The following is a 17897-nucleotide window of genomic DNA, read 5'->3' on the forward strand; positions in this document are numbered from 1 at the left end:
AAGGTATTCCTGTTAACATTTAAACTCTGGCTTCGGGACTCCACTGCCACCCCACCCCCAGGGTCCCGGCTGCCGGCCCCGCACCTGGGGCTGTGTGTGGAGCAGCAGCAGAGCCCTGGGCATGTGGGGGGGTTCCAAAGAGGATGGAGCTCGGCTGGTCTCAGTGGTAGCAGATGACAGAACGAGGAGTAATGGTCGCAAGTTGCAGTGGGGGAGGTCTAGGTTGGATATTAGGAAACACTATTTCACTAGGAGGGTGATGAAGCACTGGAATGCGTTACCTAGGGAGGTGGTGGAACCTCCATCCTTAGAGGTTTTTAAGGTCAGGCTTGACCAAGCCCCGGCTGGGATGATTTAGTTGGGGATTGGTCCTGCTTTGAGCAGCGGGTTGGACTAGGTGACCTCCTGAGGTCCCTTCCACCCATGATCTTCTTTGATTCTATGACCCATGGTGGCAGCAGCAGAGTCCTGGGCTCACGGGGAAGCAGCCAGGCCTGTGGCCAGCAGCGAGCGGAGTCTCCGGGCGTGGGGGTGGCAGCTGGGACCCCGGTCTTGTGGGGAGGCAGCAGAGCCTAACGGTTAAACATTTAAGTGCTAAAATGTTAATAGTTTCAACATTTACTTTTTTAAAACGTTATTTACATCCCTACCTTGGGAACAAGCACAGGCATACAGACTTATTCCACAGCTTTCTCAGTGGTGGAATTTTCACTGTTTTAAACTTGGTGGTGGATATTTTTGTGCACCTCTCTTCCCTTTTATATTTTCAGCAATGAAAATTCCTACTTCCATTTTTCCCTGAGTGAAATGCAGAGATTGAATTAACCCTTGAGCTGACATTTTCCTATCCATCACAGAGGAGGAGATGGTTCGGACTGCAAGGAGCACAGCTGAGTTTTGGGACTAAGTTGTCTTGTTTAAAGGGACAATCAAAACCTATCTGTTTTGCAAACGTTTTTGAAGCCAACTGAGCAGCCAGAGGGCAGAGAGGCAAAGCACCTCCGAGGTGGAAATATGGTGCAGCCTGCTACACAGACACATCAGTGTAAACATATTTGGATCACAGCTGAAAATCACCTCGTTTGTGTACTGAAATTAGCTACTGTGGCAGAACATATCCATTATAGCAGCCACACACATCCTGTGGCTCTGGGACCACATGGACTGCTTTAGCCCTGCATGCAGCTTTCCATCTTGTGTTGAATGCGTCCCATGACAACTGTGCAACGATGTGCTCCATCGGGAGCGCTGGCTAGGTGTGTTCCACCTCCATGTGCCGTGGGACGGGCAGGTAGTGAAGACACCTGCTCTGATAGGTTAGTTCATAGAACACGGCCAGATCATCATTATGTACACTCCGCATTTGCAGAAGGCTCCTTCCTCAATGCCCAGCCATTCACCTGTGCAGCGTGCCAAGGGACCATAAATGGCAGCAAGTCAGAAGGGGGTAACGGCAGCACAAGGCACCAGGCAGTCATGCCTCTGCCACCCTTGTATGGTGCAACACCTTATTAGTGCTTCTAAGTGGATTGGCTCTGCATGAGAGCATGTGACGGATAGATTTTAAGGCCAGGAAGGGACTGTTATAACCATCATTTTGAACTAACCTCTTTCCTAATCCAGGGCAGAGAAATTCACCCAGTCAATCCTGCAGTGAGTCTAATAACTTCTAGTTGAGCTAGAGCATATTTTTAAAAAGACATATCTGATCTCAATGTAAAGACTGCAAGTGACAGAAAATCTACCACATCTCTAAGTAAGTTGTTCCAATGATTAATTCCCTGGTCAAAAGTTTTCACCTTAATTCAGTCTAAATTGTCTAGCTTCAGCTTCCTTCCATTGGATCTTGCTCTGCTTTTGTCTGCTAGGTTGAAGAGCCTTCTATTAGGTGGTCAGACTAGATCATAATGGCCCCTTCTGCCATTAGAATCCATCGATCTGACATGACAGAGCTGGGTACGTCACATGAGGGAACCAAGAGCAGTAAGAAACATGAAAAATTCACATAAGATACTACAAAGCATTTTATTTTTCATAAGAAATTGAGGTATACAGTTATAGGTATACTTTGCACAGCACGCAGGCTACATGACAACAGTGTCCAACTCAGTTGGAAAAGGCACTGCTTGGAGAATACAAGGCTCCCACAAGCCTCATTTTGTCACTGGAAAGGAACCCTTGCTGTACAGAGATACAAACAAATAGCTGGTAACAACACAGGAGGCCTGAAATTACTCACTTTATGAGGAGACTGTACAAGTTTTCCCGCACAAAGCACAGGACAAGCCTGCTTGGCTGTCTGGGAGGATACAGTAAGGTTCCCATGGAGAGCACAGGAGGGGTATATTACTGAGCCCAAGCGGGTAGGCGGTGGACATGAGAAGAAGCCAATGGGACACAGGACGGAGCTAAGAAGAATGCTGCTGAAAGAAAGAAAGAGGTGGGGGGTGGGTGAAGGGCACAGTAAGAGCACACTTGACAACATGAGGATGTACCCATTAACTGCTCCGTGTTCTGTTCACATTTAGAGGAAAAACATACCGCTGAACTCTGAAAATTACGGCTCCCCTTTTTCTTAAGCAGACCAATCGGAGATGTCGCAGAACCATGAGCCAGATTAAAACGGCAAGACAGAAGTCTACCTGATTGCACGTAGCCAACTCTGAACAGCGGGTGTCAAAGATGTTACAGGCGTCATATTTGTGAAGTGTTTTCTCAGACGGCCATTGCACTCTCTTCTGCCCACACTGTGGTTAAAGCAACAGCTCCCCATGCCATGACGGCTCACCGAAGGGGGTACTCCACTACACTGCTTCCATGTGCCCTTGCTGCGTGTGACATTTCAGTCCCAAGGGAGAGTGTCACCTGCATGCAGCTGCACAGCATTCACTTGGGAGATCTGATGGGTATGCAGAATTAAGGGGAAGAGCAAAGAGTCCCATGACCTTTATAATGGCTGGTCAGTTCTGGCATGTCTGAATCCAGGGATGAAGCCATGCCCTGGAACGCTTCCAATGTGCAGCAGGCTAGGCGTGGAGGGGGAAAGAAAGAATACTCCACCCTGCTCCCACTATGCAGCTGCAAAACACCCTCAAGCCTAAACAAGCAGCTCCACACTTTGAAAAGTTCTTCTTGCAAAGCAGGAAACTCCCTAAATGCTGTTTATATTTGCCTTGATTTGAGTGAATTTAACATGGGAGAAAGGTGATGAATGACAGCTCTATAAAATGAAGGCTCCCATTCAGAGAGAACATGTACATGACAGGCAGTGCACACTTTCCCTCGCAGCCCTACTAAACAGAACCCAACCAGCTTTGGGGTTGCCAACGTATTTCAGTCTTTATGTATTTTAGCCACTGACCTCTCTGCCAAGAATTGCTGTTAAAGGTGCTAGCTGTGACACTGGTCTGGGGTCTGGTAAAAATACCACCTATCCTTCCTTCTTACGAATATGAAATGCATTTTTGTACCAGTCTGAAATGTTCAAAAATTACTATTGGATTTTCCCTCCAGAACTGCAAATTCTGTGCACAATCTGCAGCTCTCACAAAGTGCAGGTTACAAAACCTAAACGTCCTCCTTGTAAACAGATAATACTACAGTGACTCAAATAAAGCTGAAAAGAAAATAACACGCTGAACACAGGAATGTGGTACAGTCTATAGCTATGTTATAGTTACAGTACATAAAAAACAAACAAACAAAAAATTGTTTCAAGGTTTTTGAGTGAAAACATTTTGCTGCCTCCTAAAACAATGCTTGGCCTCTGAAATCTAAAGTAAATGTTTAGAGTGTGAGTATATTGTCCTGGCCTACCAGCTACACCAAAAACTGAACCCTTACCTCACTTCATTTTGACCAGTTATATCAGGGCCTGGTCAGGAGAATGACCATGGTATTGCTACCCAGTTGTGCTTAAAACCCAGACTCAGAGCAAACACCAGGAAGAGGAGGAGAAAGTAGTAGCTTAGCTAGAAAGAGATGTTTCCTGTGAGTTTTCTCTTGGTTTGGTGAGCTCACCACTTACTGCAGTCCTTTGGAGTGGTTTTATTAATAAACAATTTTCCAGTGGGTTGGCTGTTCACAGTTTCTCTCTTTCTCACCACAAAATCGGTTGTAAGTTGTCTGGGGGTCAAATCCCAGGATCTCCCTTTCCTCGTGAATCCGGAAGGAAAATGTAGAAACTGAGGTGCCTGTAAAATACCTGTGAAGGAAAACAGAACTGGTTATTGGAGAAGGTTTTGTTTTTAAGGTACAAATAAGGGCCTTATCAATGTCTAATCTGTTTATAATGAGTTATCTGTAATCAGAAACACAGACATTACTGCATCTCATTCAGTCGCATTATTTAGGTTTGCAAGATTCAATAATTTTCAAATCTGACTTCACATACAAACTGAACAGACACGTACAAAAATCAAACTAGCTACCGAGCATGTGCACAGATCCACTGGTCAACAATTGCTATTCCTCCATCCTTGTAGACTTCTAGCTCCTCCCAAGTGGGTTCAAACCTCACCATCTCAGGCAGTAATTTCTTGAGCTCTTCAGTCTCTGAAAGAAAAAAAATGCCATAAGCCACCCGGCACAGGACCGTTAGAGAAAACGACAATATTGCCCTATACCTACATTTCACTGAAGAGCTGGACCAAACTGGTGGAAAGGTTGCAAAGCAGAGGAAGCTCAAATTTGACCTAGGATGTGTAAAACACGTCTTGCTACATGACTGGGGAAGTTTGGGGGGACAGGTGCCAATGAAGGAGTGTTAGACACACTTTGCATGGATGAGATAGCAAATGCTGATGGACTGAGGGGGACTGGAATTGACGGGCCTGGGAAACAGGTGGTACCACTAGTCTCACTTTCTAATCCTACAGAAGCAACAGACAATGATTGCACCTCTAGGGTATATGCCACAGTGGCCTCCCCTCTCAATGCTTTTTTAATGACACCCGTGGAATCATATAAAGAAAAGGTGCAGTGGAAATGGGAAAGAAGAGGAAGAAAAGACAAAAATACCCACCCCTTATTAGGAGAGACTATTAAAAACAATGCAAGATGTTTTCCTGTGAATTTAATGCATATGAAAGGTGCTACTTTGACTGGTCTGGAAAAAAAGTCTTATTCTTTCCCAGAACAGGTACAGCACGGCCGGAACCTCCCTCCTTTATCAATGGGCCTCATCCCTACCCATGAGAGGCCAACACTATGGCTGAGGCAAGTTCAATCTCCTCACCCATATACTCTGATCTCCCAAAGCTGCCGGTTATAGCTAGTCATGATGATAATTTGTGCTATGTGGACATCTGCTCCTGGGAACTGGACCAGTGCATCACGCTTGTTTCATGCAGATGGCCAAACAGCCTGTGTGAAACACCCAGTGACTACTTTCTAGGCACTACCTATTTGGGCTGGATTTGAATGGTCAGCATGGAGATGAAAGGCTCCAGTCCCTCTTTTAATTTCCTGAGCTGATCAGTCTCCCAGGAAGGCTATCAATATTCAATAATCCATGAATATGAAGTGACAACTGTTGCCACATTGACCAATCTCTATTGTGAAGTAAGACCCAGGATTAAACAGGTGTGCATACCCTCCACAATGGCATCAGTGGCTATGAAAACTCTCTTAAGTTTATGCCTCTCCATGAGGCTGCGGATTTTCTTCACTGCTCCATGAAGGCTTGGCACATCTTCTCTGTGACCCCAGATGAAGTCTTTTCTTCTGAGGTGAACCCCAAGGTATGGCCCACCTACAGCAGTGCCCAGCTTTACCTTCAGAGAACAATCAGCACATGGTGTAATCAAAATACACTAGTATCAACGCAGAATGAAAAGGGTCTTGGGTACATGAACACTTGCGCTGAAGTAGGTACAGCACTGTGTTAATTCAACAAAAGCGAGGCATTGTAAGGTGTGTGTTGACAATATTTTGTAGCACTTACAGCTGATTACTGTGTTTTGATATCTGGCAGCAATGAATAAATAAACCATGCAAGATGGAGAGAGCTGTTTATAAAGATCTCAAATTTATCATCAAAGAGTGTCCTCATTAAACTAAAGCGACTGACAGTTCTGAACAGCACACTGCTCCATCCAACAAGATGCAGAACAGACAAAGTTGTCCTTCGTGGAACTGGGTGTGACATGCTGTGCTCAAAGCCGCACCCTGGAACCCCCATATTCACCACTATCATAGAATTATGATGTGTTTTGTACAACGGGTGCCTTGTGAGGTATCATTTTAAAAGTATTGATCTGTTGAACATTACCCGGTTGGACTGTATGTGCTGTCACTGTGGAAGTTATGAAGTTTTGCTATGTGTGCGTTACTGAAATACGTTGTGAGGCTGGGAACATCCACAACCAGCCTTTCAGGTGCAACAATGGAGGAGCCAGACGCTGCTGATAGCCCATTAAAGGACTCCAAACTCCCAAGGACTATCCCAGGAACCGTATACAACGGAGACTTCTCAGAGATAGCACATAGACAATGGAGACTGCTTCACTCACATCATAGCAAAGGATCTTTCCAGCAAGCTGGAAGAAACTATAAAAGAGGGGAAGTGACATCATCACTTGACCTCATTGCCCCCCAACTCAACACCTGGAAACATGTCTGAAAGACTGAACTGGGGAGGCGGTCCCAGACTGAAGGAGAGTTCCAGCCTGTGTATGGAAGATCTGTAACCTGCTTGTATGATCTATCAGGGTGAGACTGACTGATTCAAATCCTGTCTAGTTTATAGAACACAGACTGTGATTTTTACTTTTATTTCTTAGGTAACCAACTTTGATCTGTACACTTACTACTTAAAATCTATCTTTCTGTAGTTAATAAATCTGTTTTACATTTTACCAAGAACAGTGCATTTTGGTTGAAGTGCTTGGGAAATCTGCTCAGGAACAAGAGTTGGTGCATGTCCTCTCCACATTGAGAGAGGGGTGCACTGGGTTATAAACCTATACTGGTCAGGCTTCTGACCAGAGCAGGTCGGTATAGCCCTGGGGTCCTCAGCTGGGGAGCTGGGGGAACTGGCTGGAGCCTCTCTATTGTTAGTTCATGAGTGGCTAGGAGAAGCATTCATATAACTCAGCTGGGTGTGTCCCTGCCCTTGGTTGTCTGTGTAAGTGCAGTACCTGGAAAGGTTTGCAGCTTGTCACAATATCACAGTGAGAGAGGGAGCCCAGGTTGGTAAGCCAGAGGGCTCAGCGGTAAGCCAGTTCCAGGTTGCACCCCAGGAAACCCATCACAGTGAGACTTGCAGTGCTGCTCTCTAGCAAACAGTTCAGTCAACAAGATCTGAACTGACTGGGAAAACTTCGTTTCAGAGGAGGAAAAATCTTGGAAGGGCAGAGAGACTAGAGATGCTGTGTACTAGAATCATCACATTCATAGTTACTTCCCAATCCCTCTCACAGTGCAGTCAAAATACTAAACAAATCTACTGGATACATCTGTTACAGAAAAAACAGATTACAAACTACTTTACCTTCATCTGTGTCCAGTCCTCATTGTAGTCTGTCCTGTCTGCCTCATCAGTGGAGTGAAGGTATTTCCTCCTAAACTCATCCCCCACCACACGCAGGTGTTTAGCAAACACCATACTTCGACGGGTCTGTCAGGATGAGAGGAGCTGCTGAGTGACTGTCTGGGAGTAGGGAGAGAGCTATAAACACATGCATGTGAGAAGCTGCTTCCATTTAGAGCTCCTGGAATAGGGTTACTTTTAACACATTCCTACAACGGTGCAAAGTAACAATTTCCAGCATTTAAGGGTACTTTCTACCAACCTGTGGGTAACTGCACTTCCATCCCATATACACAACTTGTCACTGCAGGAGTGTTTCAAAAGTGCCTTTTAATAGCTAGACCTACAAACTGGGAAAAGAGTCGAGATTTATCTACCTTATAGTTTAAATTTAGTAATTTTTAACTTTTGTATAACACATTTCAAAACAGAGCAAGGATAGTATTTATTTTACTAACAAATGTGTTATCAGCACCCAGCCAATGGCTAGTGCCTCTGTTACACAAGTGTCCACAGTGCTTTTCAGCCATTCCCCATGGTAGCAGAAAGATCTAAGTGTTAACACATGGGGTCATTAAACTAGGAGAGCTCAATTTAGAAATAGTTTTCAGTGAGGTTCCTGTTCATTAAATCCAGTTGAAAAGCTGGTTAAGGTAAATACCCTGAGGTCACGAGTGATTTGTGCAGGGTCATACAGTGGTTTAGATGGCATTAGACCACAGAACATATGTAGCTCTCCCTCACTCTAGCCACCGCACCATATGGCTGCCCTGTTAAGTGAAGAAGGCATTTCTGTACCAGATCAAGTACAGAAGTAGTGCAGCTCATCTTTTGGAAAGAAAAATGTGGAAAGACTTGTTAAGTTACAAAATTACTACTGGAATTAAACATGCTCTAAGAAACATGCCTCTAGCCACCAAAAGCCCCAATCACAGTAAAAGGGAAACTGGCAAAAATGAAGCTATTCCCCATACCTGAGGGTATTAATAATTTCAAATGTGTTTTGTGACACAGTTACCATCTGGAATCGAGGCAAAGCAGAACCATCCTTGTTAGTACAAGCGTACAGTACTAAGGAAATTCTCTGTTACTGACTTCAGTTAACCACAATAATCAGAAGTTTGGTCAAATTCTTGATTTACAAGCAAAATGCTTTTTTCCCCATTGAGCAATGAACACTGTATGAAGATGCACTGAGGATGTTTGAATTTATTTTCAAGACAAAGATCCATTTGCACTTGGCACAAAAGCTTCTCTTTTCTCACCAGAATGGTGAAATTCAGATAGGGCTAGTCTAACCCCATAGTCTGCCCTGAGTAAGGGACTGTGGATAGCTGCCCTACCTACCCCAGGAGCAGAGCGAGAATGACCTGGCATTCTGAGGAACAATCGCTCAGGCTCTCTTTTCCCCTTGCTCTAGCAGTGAGGGGGGCTGGTACTGCCTCTCTTTTCCTGTTACAGCTGACTGCCCTGAACTCCAGCCGCAGTAGAGAGAGCAGAGCCAGGGCTCCGTCCCCTCCATACCCCATCCTCGCAGTGTGGAGAATCAGGTGAGTAACCACTAGGTGAGCAACCACGAGGTGAGCAGCCTGCTAGTGCTTCTAAGGGAGCAGGATGAAACAGCACTACCGGGGGATTGTTTATGTGTGTGCTCCTCTCACACCACCACCACAGGGCAGCAGCCTGGAGGGCCTGGGGGGCTGATCTGTTACAATCTAGAAACATCTAGAAGGTGGGTAGGGCATCTGTTAACATGGCTGCTATACAGAGTGGGCGAGTCATCTTACTTTCCAGTCTTCATGGAGTTGAATTTATTTCATAGTAGTGTCTCATTTCAACTATAGCCAACGTGAAAGCTGCTGATCAATACTGCAAATGGGTGATTAGTGTTTAGGGATCTTCATATCAATGAATTCATTTATCTGACTCAACATGCCAGAAGATGAAGGAAGTGATTGGATGACTGAAGTAACGAAAATAGACAATTTTTCTAAGTAATTCTTCAAAATGGAAACATTGTCAAGAGACGTCACTCTGCAAGGAAACTGCAGTAAACTCATTTCTTTGGATCCATCGTGACCAGATGCATCACTTAACGAAATCTTGGCTATTGAAGTGGAAGAGCACAACACTGATGATTCTGCAAGTGAGACATTTACAATACTGCCATCATTGTTAAAATGTAACCACAATTATTTACGTCCCTGATCCTGGTATTCCAGCAGCTCTTCAATGTTCTTCTGAAACCACCATCAGCCTCATGGATGGATGACTGAAAAAAGGATTGATGCCCCAGTTCTCAGTGACACTAGGGGGGAACTCTCAGGAAGACTGTGCATCTGTATTTGCATTCAACTAATAAGTTGAAATATGAGACTAGCAGAAGGAGGACTTCCATCAAAACACAGCACACATTTTACACAACAGAGAGCACCACACTTACAAAAGAAACGGAAGGAGGTTTGAACAAGCTGCTGACACCATTGTCACCGTTGCCATGCAATTCTGCCTTGATTAATTGGAATCACACAAGGGTAAAATCAAAAGGCAATTCAGAGACGCTGTGTAACCTTTCCATTCTTTAGCGGGTGCAACTGATCCTAAATAAAAAGGTGACAGGAGGAGCCCAAAACAGGATGAGGATGCTGGAAAAGTGCTGATGGGATGTAATCGCTAGTTTCCTTTTCTTCCAGCATTTAAAAGTGGAGGTCCAGATTTCTACCTAGAAACTACGTTAGCAAAGATGTTTGTCTCTCACAAGTTTGTTGCTTCAAAATGGTGGAAAACTGTGTGAGTAAAATCACAGGAAACTCTTAGAAGACCTGCATGCTTGCCTACGCGGCACACAACTTATCATGCAGGGTTTAGCACTTAGCGAGGTCAACACTTGGTGACAGAATATAGTAGGTGCAGGGAAAAAGAAAGCGACACACAACCCAGGGGCAGAAGCCTAGTCAGTTCGCAGATACGGGAACCTCGGAATGTGCTCTTTAAGTAGGGTTGCGGGCTCTTCGCTTTGGCCAACATGTACAGCTTTTTGTGTGTGAGAAATAAAGCAGCTGATGATGGGAATCACATAATACAAGGTTTGTGTTCATTGCATAAAACTTGCAAACATGGTCGTCAGTTGGATTCTGCTGGTGACAAAAAATAAAATAAAATTCACAACTCTCTTTGGATGAGGCTCTTAGCTATTGGCACGGTACGAGTGCTAACACTTCAGCTGCTGTCCCACTTACAGGGCCTGGATATCTGCGCTGTAACCCACACACAAGTGCAAATCTCAGGCACTGGGATCATTTTACACCTCTTCTAAATTTTGCTACTGTGATAAAATGAAGAAACAGCATCAAGTCAGACTTTTTATCACAAGTGAGTCTAGCTCACAAGAACAGATATTGTCATAAAAAAATTATAAAGCAATTTATTCAAACAACCTCGCAGCCATGATAGGACAAGCCTTTTAAAATTTTTAACATTTAAATTTAGTATTTTTATTATTTGCATTTTAATACTGAAAACATCTTTGTTACTGATTGTATTATATATTGCAAATATTGTCGTACAGTATTTTGCTGCATAAGATAATCTTCACAAATTCTGTGTCTATACAGCTCTGTCTAGGATATAAACTGGAATGAACACAGATAGAACCACCACTCTGGAAGAATAAGGAAATTCGCATGCTAAACATATCTCTAACTAAAATTACGGCTGTTAAAAAACCTGCTTAAAATAAGAACATTCTTAGATTATGAATTTTGATCAAGCAAATTTAGGCCTTAAAAGTCCATAGTGCCTCTATCAGAGAAGATACATTATGACATAAATGGGTTTTATGTCCTATTTTTACAGATTAGTATTCAGTCTTAGAAATTATGATCCATCCACATCTCTTTATTAGGGGGGAAGTTTTCCCTCACAAGTAATTCATGGTTTATTTTTTCTGAATTACCCAAGAAAATAATTTGTTAACTGAGATGATAGGACTACTCGGGTTTAAATCGAGTGCCTGTGTGTTTGCGGGATCGAGGCCTAGGATTACAATTTATTTACTCTCTCCAGCAAGCTGACCTCCTCTTGAAAATTAGACAGCAACTGTAATCATCTGTAAACCAAACCTGGCTAGATTTTTTTTTTTAACTCTAACTCATCTTCAAGCTCTAAGAAATTCATGCAGCCATACCAGCTCACTCTCTGAATTGCGTACATAAATCTAGATCAGCTTCACAAGAAACAGGGAAACAGAGAACATTCAGTACATTACATCACACCACACGCTATTTTCTTATGGCGGAACCACTGAATCAGTGATGAAAACCTTAAACTCCCAACCTTGATGCCTCCTATTAAAAGGCTATGGTTTGGAATTTCTGAAACACTCGGAGTTGACCTAACTCTACTCCCAATGAAGTCAGAAATTAGGCCATTGTTAAGCATTTTGGAAAATCCCACCTGAAATGTTTATAGTCTCAGGCCTGTACCTGTGAGGAGGTCTGTTATCAGCGCCCTACTGACTTCAACTGCGCTCCAAACAGAGGTCCACCCACAGATCGCTCCCTGCAGGAGCACGTGAACATTCTAGGTCTGATACAGCAGCGACACTTCCTGCTCCAACAGGTGGCAACATACAACGAACAGATCGTCTATGAGACTGGCTGCTTCTCGGACCTCACAGCAAAAACCAGTCAATACTAGGTTTTTATTAATATCAAATAGAAAATCTGGAGAAGCTAATTAGAAAATACTCACATTCCAATAATCTCTCCCTCCGTAGTGGTCATGAAGAAGGTTTTCAGCTCTGTCTAACATCACTGACCTGTTAAAAATGGTAAAGTTGAGTGCAATTCCCTTAGAAATATACTTTACATTACTATGTTCAGTAGCAAGGGAAGCAAAGACTGCCCTCTATGTGTATAGTAAACATTGAGAATGAAACACTTTCCTCAGCATGCTGTATTTACAGCAACAGGACCGTTAGCCAGTTTGGTATAAGGAAGGCATTTCCAAATTGTGGCCCAGGGACTACTAGGGATCCATGCAGTGCTGTCTTATCACACAGTGCTGGCTCTCCTCATTACTGGCTGCTAAAATTAATTAAGGTAATTAAATATAAATAAAAACTCTCCTAATATTACTTCCCGTCTAGGCACTTTACTCTTGGGGGGATTCTGTGCCAAAAAATTAAAAATTCTGCATATTCTATTTGTCAAAATAATGCAATATAATCACATCAGTTTCAACTGTTTTGGTAATTTATTTAAATTACAGTACAGAAAAAACCCCACAATAACTATTCAGCATTTACTAAATACATGAACGTTAAGTTACAAATACTTGGTAGCTAATACCCTGCATTCCAGTTATAATCCTGGATTTTCATTTAAATTACATTACAGAACACCAAACTGGGGGTGGGGGGGGTGGGGGGAGAGTAGAATGTCATTTTAAATTGCTCAGACTTTCACACATGAAAGTCATATTGTCCTGGACCTGGCTAGGTAGTTTGGGAAGTGCTTGCTTCCGACTGTCCCGACATTTTATTGACTGCTTGGTCAATGTTTTATTTGCTGTCAAAGTCTTTTTTTTTTTTTTAATGGGTAAGTAAAATAAATCCTGAGCTGTAAACTAACCCCATTGTGCCACTTTGGCACAGGAAAAAAGGGAGACAGCGCATAGATCTTCCCAGCTGATTCCCTCACTCTGGCAACGTAGCGGCCTTAAAACTTGTACAGCTTTTATGCTGCTGGGGGAATTGATGGAGTATGGCAACAGTTAACTAACAGTAGGAACATTACCAATGTTACTAAGCAGGCAGACTACTACATTTCTGCCTCAGAGAATGAGATCAATTAACAAACAGGCAGGCTGCTACATTTCTGCCCCCCGGACAGAGCCTTCCTCCTGCATAATAAAAAGACCTTCCCCTCCACATCCCCGGCGAGCCGCAGTAGAAAGCAAGAGGGACAGTCTCTCTCTCTCTCGTTGGCTGGCAGGCATGTACGCCCAGCCCCGCCCTCTGACGGTGATCAACATCTCCCCCGCAGGCACATATGCCAAGCTCCCTCTCCAACTCCAGTGCTTTGAGTCTCTGAGGGCACAGAAATATGCGGGCCATATGAATTCTGCGTCCCCACAGGGGCGCAGAATTCTGTCAGAAGTACTATGTGTGGTCCCCTCTTAGCCCTTTGGCAGCCACTACAAGTGCTAATTCTGCGCCTCTGTGGGAGGATAGGGGGTCTACATCTGTGGAAATAGTAGGGAGTGAGCCACGACACAGCTCTCTGTTAAGGTACAGTCCATACTCTGAAAACATTTGTGAGCCCCTTGTGTGACAGAACCAGCCCTCAGGAAGCAAACAAGAGAACGTCTCCAATGCAGAGAGGATCTGGCCACTCTCGTACATTTTAAAGGGACACTGAGTAAACTACCACTAAATAACGGGACAAATTTAAACTGGAAATAAGGTGTAAATATTTAACAGTGAGAACAATTAACCACTGGAACAACTTATTGAGGGGTGTGGGGATTCTCCATCACTGATAATTTTAAAATCAAGATTAGAGTTTGGGGCAGCCAGAAATATATAGGAAGTAGTTTAGGTCTGTGCAATGAGCACTCTAAGTCTGATCCAACTCCCACAGAAGTTTTTCCACTGAGTGGGATTTTTTTCTACTAAAATGATAAGCAGGTAAATAGTTTATCTTAACATGTAAATTTGAGCCATTAGGTATCAAAGTTAAAATCCAGTTGAGCAGTTCATATCCCTGACAGTCTTTGTTTTAGGCCTTCTACAAACTCGGGAAGATAACACAGCATCATTTATGCTTGGCTTACATTTGAAAGTGTAAAAAGAAAAGGAGTACTTGTGGCACCTTAGAGACTAACCAATTTATTTGAGCATGAGCTTTCGTGAGCTACAGCTCACTTCATCAGATGTATACCGTGGAAACTGCAGCAGACTTTATATACACACAGAGAATATGAAACAATACCTCCTCCCACCCCACTGTCCTGCTGGTAATAGCTTATCTAAAGTGATCAACAGGTGGGCCATTTCCAGCACAAAGCCAGGTTTTCTCACCCTCCACCCCCCCACACAAATTCACTCTCCTGCTGGTGCTAGCCCATCCAAAGTGACAACTCTTTACATAATCAAGTCGGGCTATTTCCTGCATAGATCCAGGTTTTCTCACATCTCCCCCACCCCCATACACACACAAACTCACTCTCCTGCTGGTAATAGCTCATCTAAACTGACCACTCTCCAAGTTTAAATCCAAGTTAAACCAGAACATCTGGGGGGGGGGGGGTAGGAAAAAACAAGAGGAAACAGGCTACCTTGACTTAGCCACTCCCAGTCTCTATTTAAGCCTAAATTAATAGTATCCAATTTGCAAATGAATTCCAATTCAGCAGTTTCTCGCTGGAGTCTGGATTTGAAGTTTTTTTGTTTTAAGATAGCGACCTTCATGTCTGTGATTGCGTGACCAGAGAGATTGAAGTGTTCTCCGACTGGTTTATGAATGTTCTAATTCTTGACATCTGATTTGTGTCCATTTATTCTTTTACGTAGAGACTGTCCAGTTTGACCAATGTACATGGCAGAGGGGCATTGCTGGCACATGATGGCATATATCACATTGGTGGATGTGCAGGTGAACGAGCCTCTGATAGTGTGGCTGATGTTATTAGGCCCTGTGATGGTGTCCCCTGAATAGATATGTGGGCACAATTGGCAACGGGCTTTGTTGCAAGGATAAGTTCCTGGGTTAGTGGTTCTGTTGTGTGGTATGTGGTTGTTGGTGAGTATTTGCTTCAGGTTGCGGGGCTGTCTGTAGGCAAGGACTGGCCTGTCTCCCAAGACTTGTGAGAGTGTTGGGTCATCCTTTAGGATAGGTTGTAGATCCTTAATAATGCGTTGGAGGGGTTTTAGTTGGGGGCTGAAGGTGACCGCTAGTGGCGTTCTGTTATTATAAAAAGTCTGCTGCAGTTTCCACGGTATACATCTGATGAAGTGAGCTGTAGCTCACGAAAGCTCATGCTCAAATAAATTGGTTAGTCTCTAAGGTGCCACAAGTACTCCTTTTCTTTTTGCGAATACAGACTAACACGGCTGTTCCTCTGAAACCTGTCATTTGAAAGTGTATCTCCTGAACCATAAGAGGCAGATATCTAAATTTCAGTTTTTAAACAAAAGTTGAGATTCTGGGATACAATTCTGTGGCAAAATGGTAGTGTCTGTGACAAAATCCAAAATCCATCCAAGAAACACACGGGCCACAATTATATATATTTTAACCTGTTCATAAACTTTATGGTAAGGTTCTGTTTTAGCTTAAATTGACCATGTTTTGTAGAAGCCCAAAGGTGATTTAAAATAAACTGGAACAAAAAAATGCACGAGTCATGAAAGAGCAACAAAACCAAACCAACCACAACCTCCCCCTATTTTCTGCTATAAACAAATGTAAGACTTTTGAACATTACATGGCAGCTGACTTTTGCAACTTCAAATTTTGTGGCTGACTAGTCCTCACTTAGGATTAGTCTCCCAGATAGTTTGAAACAAAGTTGTATAAAACTAAAAAGACGTTAGACACATAGGTGACAATTTCAAGTTGTTATTTACAACACTACATAACAACATGCATCATATCAACATTCATTAGTTACATAGGTATGGTTTTGTGATGTTACTTTGTTGTGAAACACAGATGCATAAGATTTCAAATACAGAACCGTAGATTCTCATAGTAAAACCAGTGAAGAGTTTAGTTTTAGTCTTACCATTTTCAAAGAAAAAAGTGAAATGTGTTAATATAATATTGAGGTTAAAATTGTAAACACCCTCAAGAGAGAAAACACAAAAGTTAAAGCTCTGCTTGTACTACTGATTCACATAGCACTTAGGGAATATTTTGGATTGCTAATTATGCTGTTAAAGCCAACATTAATACACATAGAACCAGTTCTGTCCTTTAATACTTCTATGCAACTCCCATCACAGTCTGGGGGAACTGTACGTATTTATCTATGCACAGAAGGATGATGTGAAGATGAACATTGAGAAAGGCCTTGAGCCTTACCATATTTATCATTACATTAGTGTGTCCTTTTATGAACTGCATGTGTTTAACTATGATATTGAAGTAAACTCGTCCTGTGTGTATTAATCTCATTGTACAAATTCTACAACTATTGTTACCTCAACAGCAAACCCAATCAGAGATCTCTCTATGCAGGATCATTTACGTTCTAATATTGCCCGGTTATATTTAAAGGTTATTAGTAACCTTATTGTGCATGTTGATCCAGGAAGTGCCTGGAAGACCTGGGCTCCATTCCCAGCTCTGCCACAGATCCTCTTGGGCAACTCGTGCAGTGACTTTTTCCAAAAGTGGCCAGTGATTCTTGGTGCTAACTTTGAACCTGCTTTCCAAAGGTGCTGGACACCTCTGCAGTTCCAACTGATATGGACAGGAACAGCAGGCGTGCTACACCTCTGAAAATCAGGCCCAAAGCAACTCAAGTCGGGCATCTGAAAATTAGCATTCATTTGTGAAAATGTTGATCTCACTCACTGCTCAACTGTTGGTCAGTAAAAATGGCGATAGTTACATTTCTTAACTCCCAGGGTTGCTACAGGGATAAATTCATTATTTACTAAGTACTCAAATACTGGATGATGGTGGCTCCAGAAAGGCCTATAAATAAAAGGTTTCAGAGTAACAGCCATGTTAGTCTGTATTCGCAAAAAGAAAAGGAGGACTTGTGGCACCTTAGAGACTAACCAATGTATTTAAGCATAAGCTTTCGCGAGCTACAGCTCACTTCATCGGATGCATACTGTGGAAAGTGTAGAAGATCTTTTTATATACACACAAAGCACGAAAAAATATCTCCTCCCACCCCACTCTCCTGCTGGTAATAGCTTATCTAAAGTGATCACTCTCCTTACAATGTGTATGATAATCAAGGTGGGCCATTTCCAGCACAAATCCAGAGTTTAACAAGAACATCTGGGGGGGAAGGAAAAAACAAGGGGAAATAGGTTACCTTGCATAATGACTTAGCCACTCCCAGTCTCTATTCAAGCCTAAGTTAATTGTATCCAATTTGCAAATGAATTCCAATTCAACAGTTTCTCGCTGGAGTCTGGATTTGAAGTTTTTTTGTTGTGATATTACCAAAAAAAACTTCAAATCCAGACTCCAGCGAGAAACTGTTGAATTGGAATTCATTTGCAAATTGGATACAATTAACTTAGGCTTGAATAGAGACTGGGAGTGGCTAAGTCAGTATGCAAGGTAACCTATTTCCCCTTGTTTTTTCCTACCCCCACCCCCTCCTCAGACGTTCTTGT

General features: G+C 42.9%; 1 protein-coding gene across 3 annotated transcripts in view; it reads right to left on the reverse strand.

The window, feature by feature from the left end:
* Nucleotides 1-2006: 2006 nt before the first annotated feature.
* Nucleotides 2007-17897, reverse strand: part of POFUT2 (protein O-fucosyltransferase 2) — a 34015-nt gene continuing 18124 nt past the window's right edge. For 2 of the 3 annotated variants that reach the window (XM_075118202.1, XM_075118201.1), the window contains 5 exons: nucleotides 12284-12350; nucleotides 7493-7618; nucleotides 5594-5774; nucleotides 4431-4554; nucleotides 2007-4204 (listed from right to left, as the gene is read on the reverse strand). In XM_075118202.1, the coding sequence (XP_074974303.1) occupies nucleotides 4051-4204; nucleotides 4431-4554; nucleotides 5594-5774; nucleotides 7493-7618; nucleotides 12284-12350 (652 nt within the window). In that variant the 3' untranslated portion in view covers nucleotides 2007-4050. Of the gene's footprint in view, nucleotides 4205-4412; nucleotides 4555-5593; nucleotides 5775-7492; nucleotides 7619-12283; nucleotides 12351-17897 lie in introns of all 3 variants that reach the window. The other variant, XM_075118203.1, reaches the window with a different exon arrangement.

The sequence above is a fragment of the Caretta caretta genome, chromosome 11 (assembly GCF_965140235.1).
Source record: "Caretta caretta isolate rCarCar2 chromosome 11, rCarCar1.hap1, whole genome shotgun sequence".
Taxonomy (NCBI): domain Eukaryota; kingdom Metazoa; phylum Chordata; order Testudines; family Cheloniidae; genus Caretta; species Caretta caretta.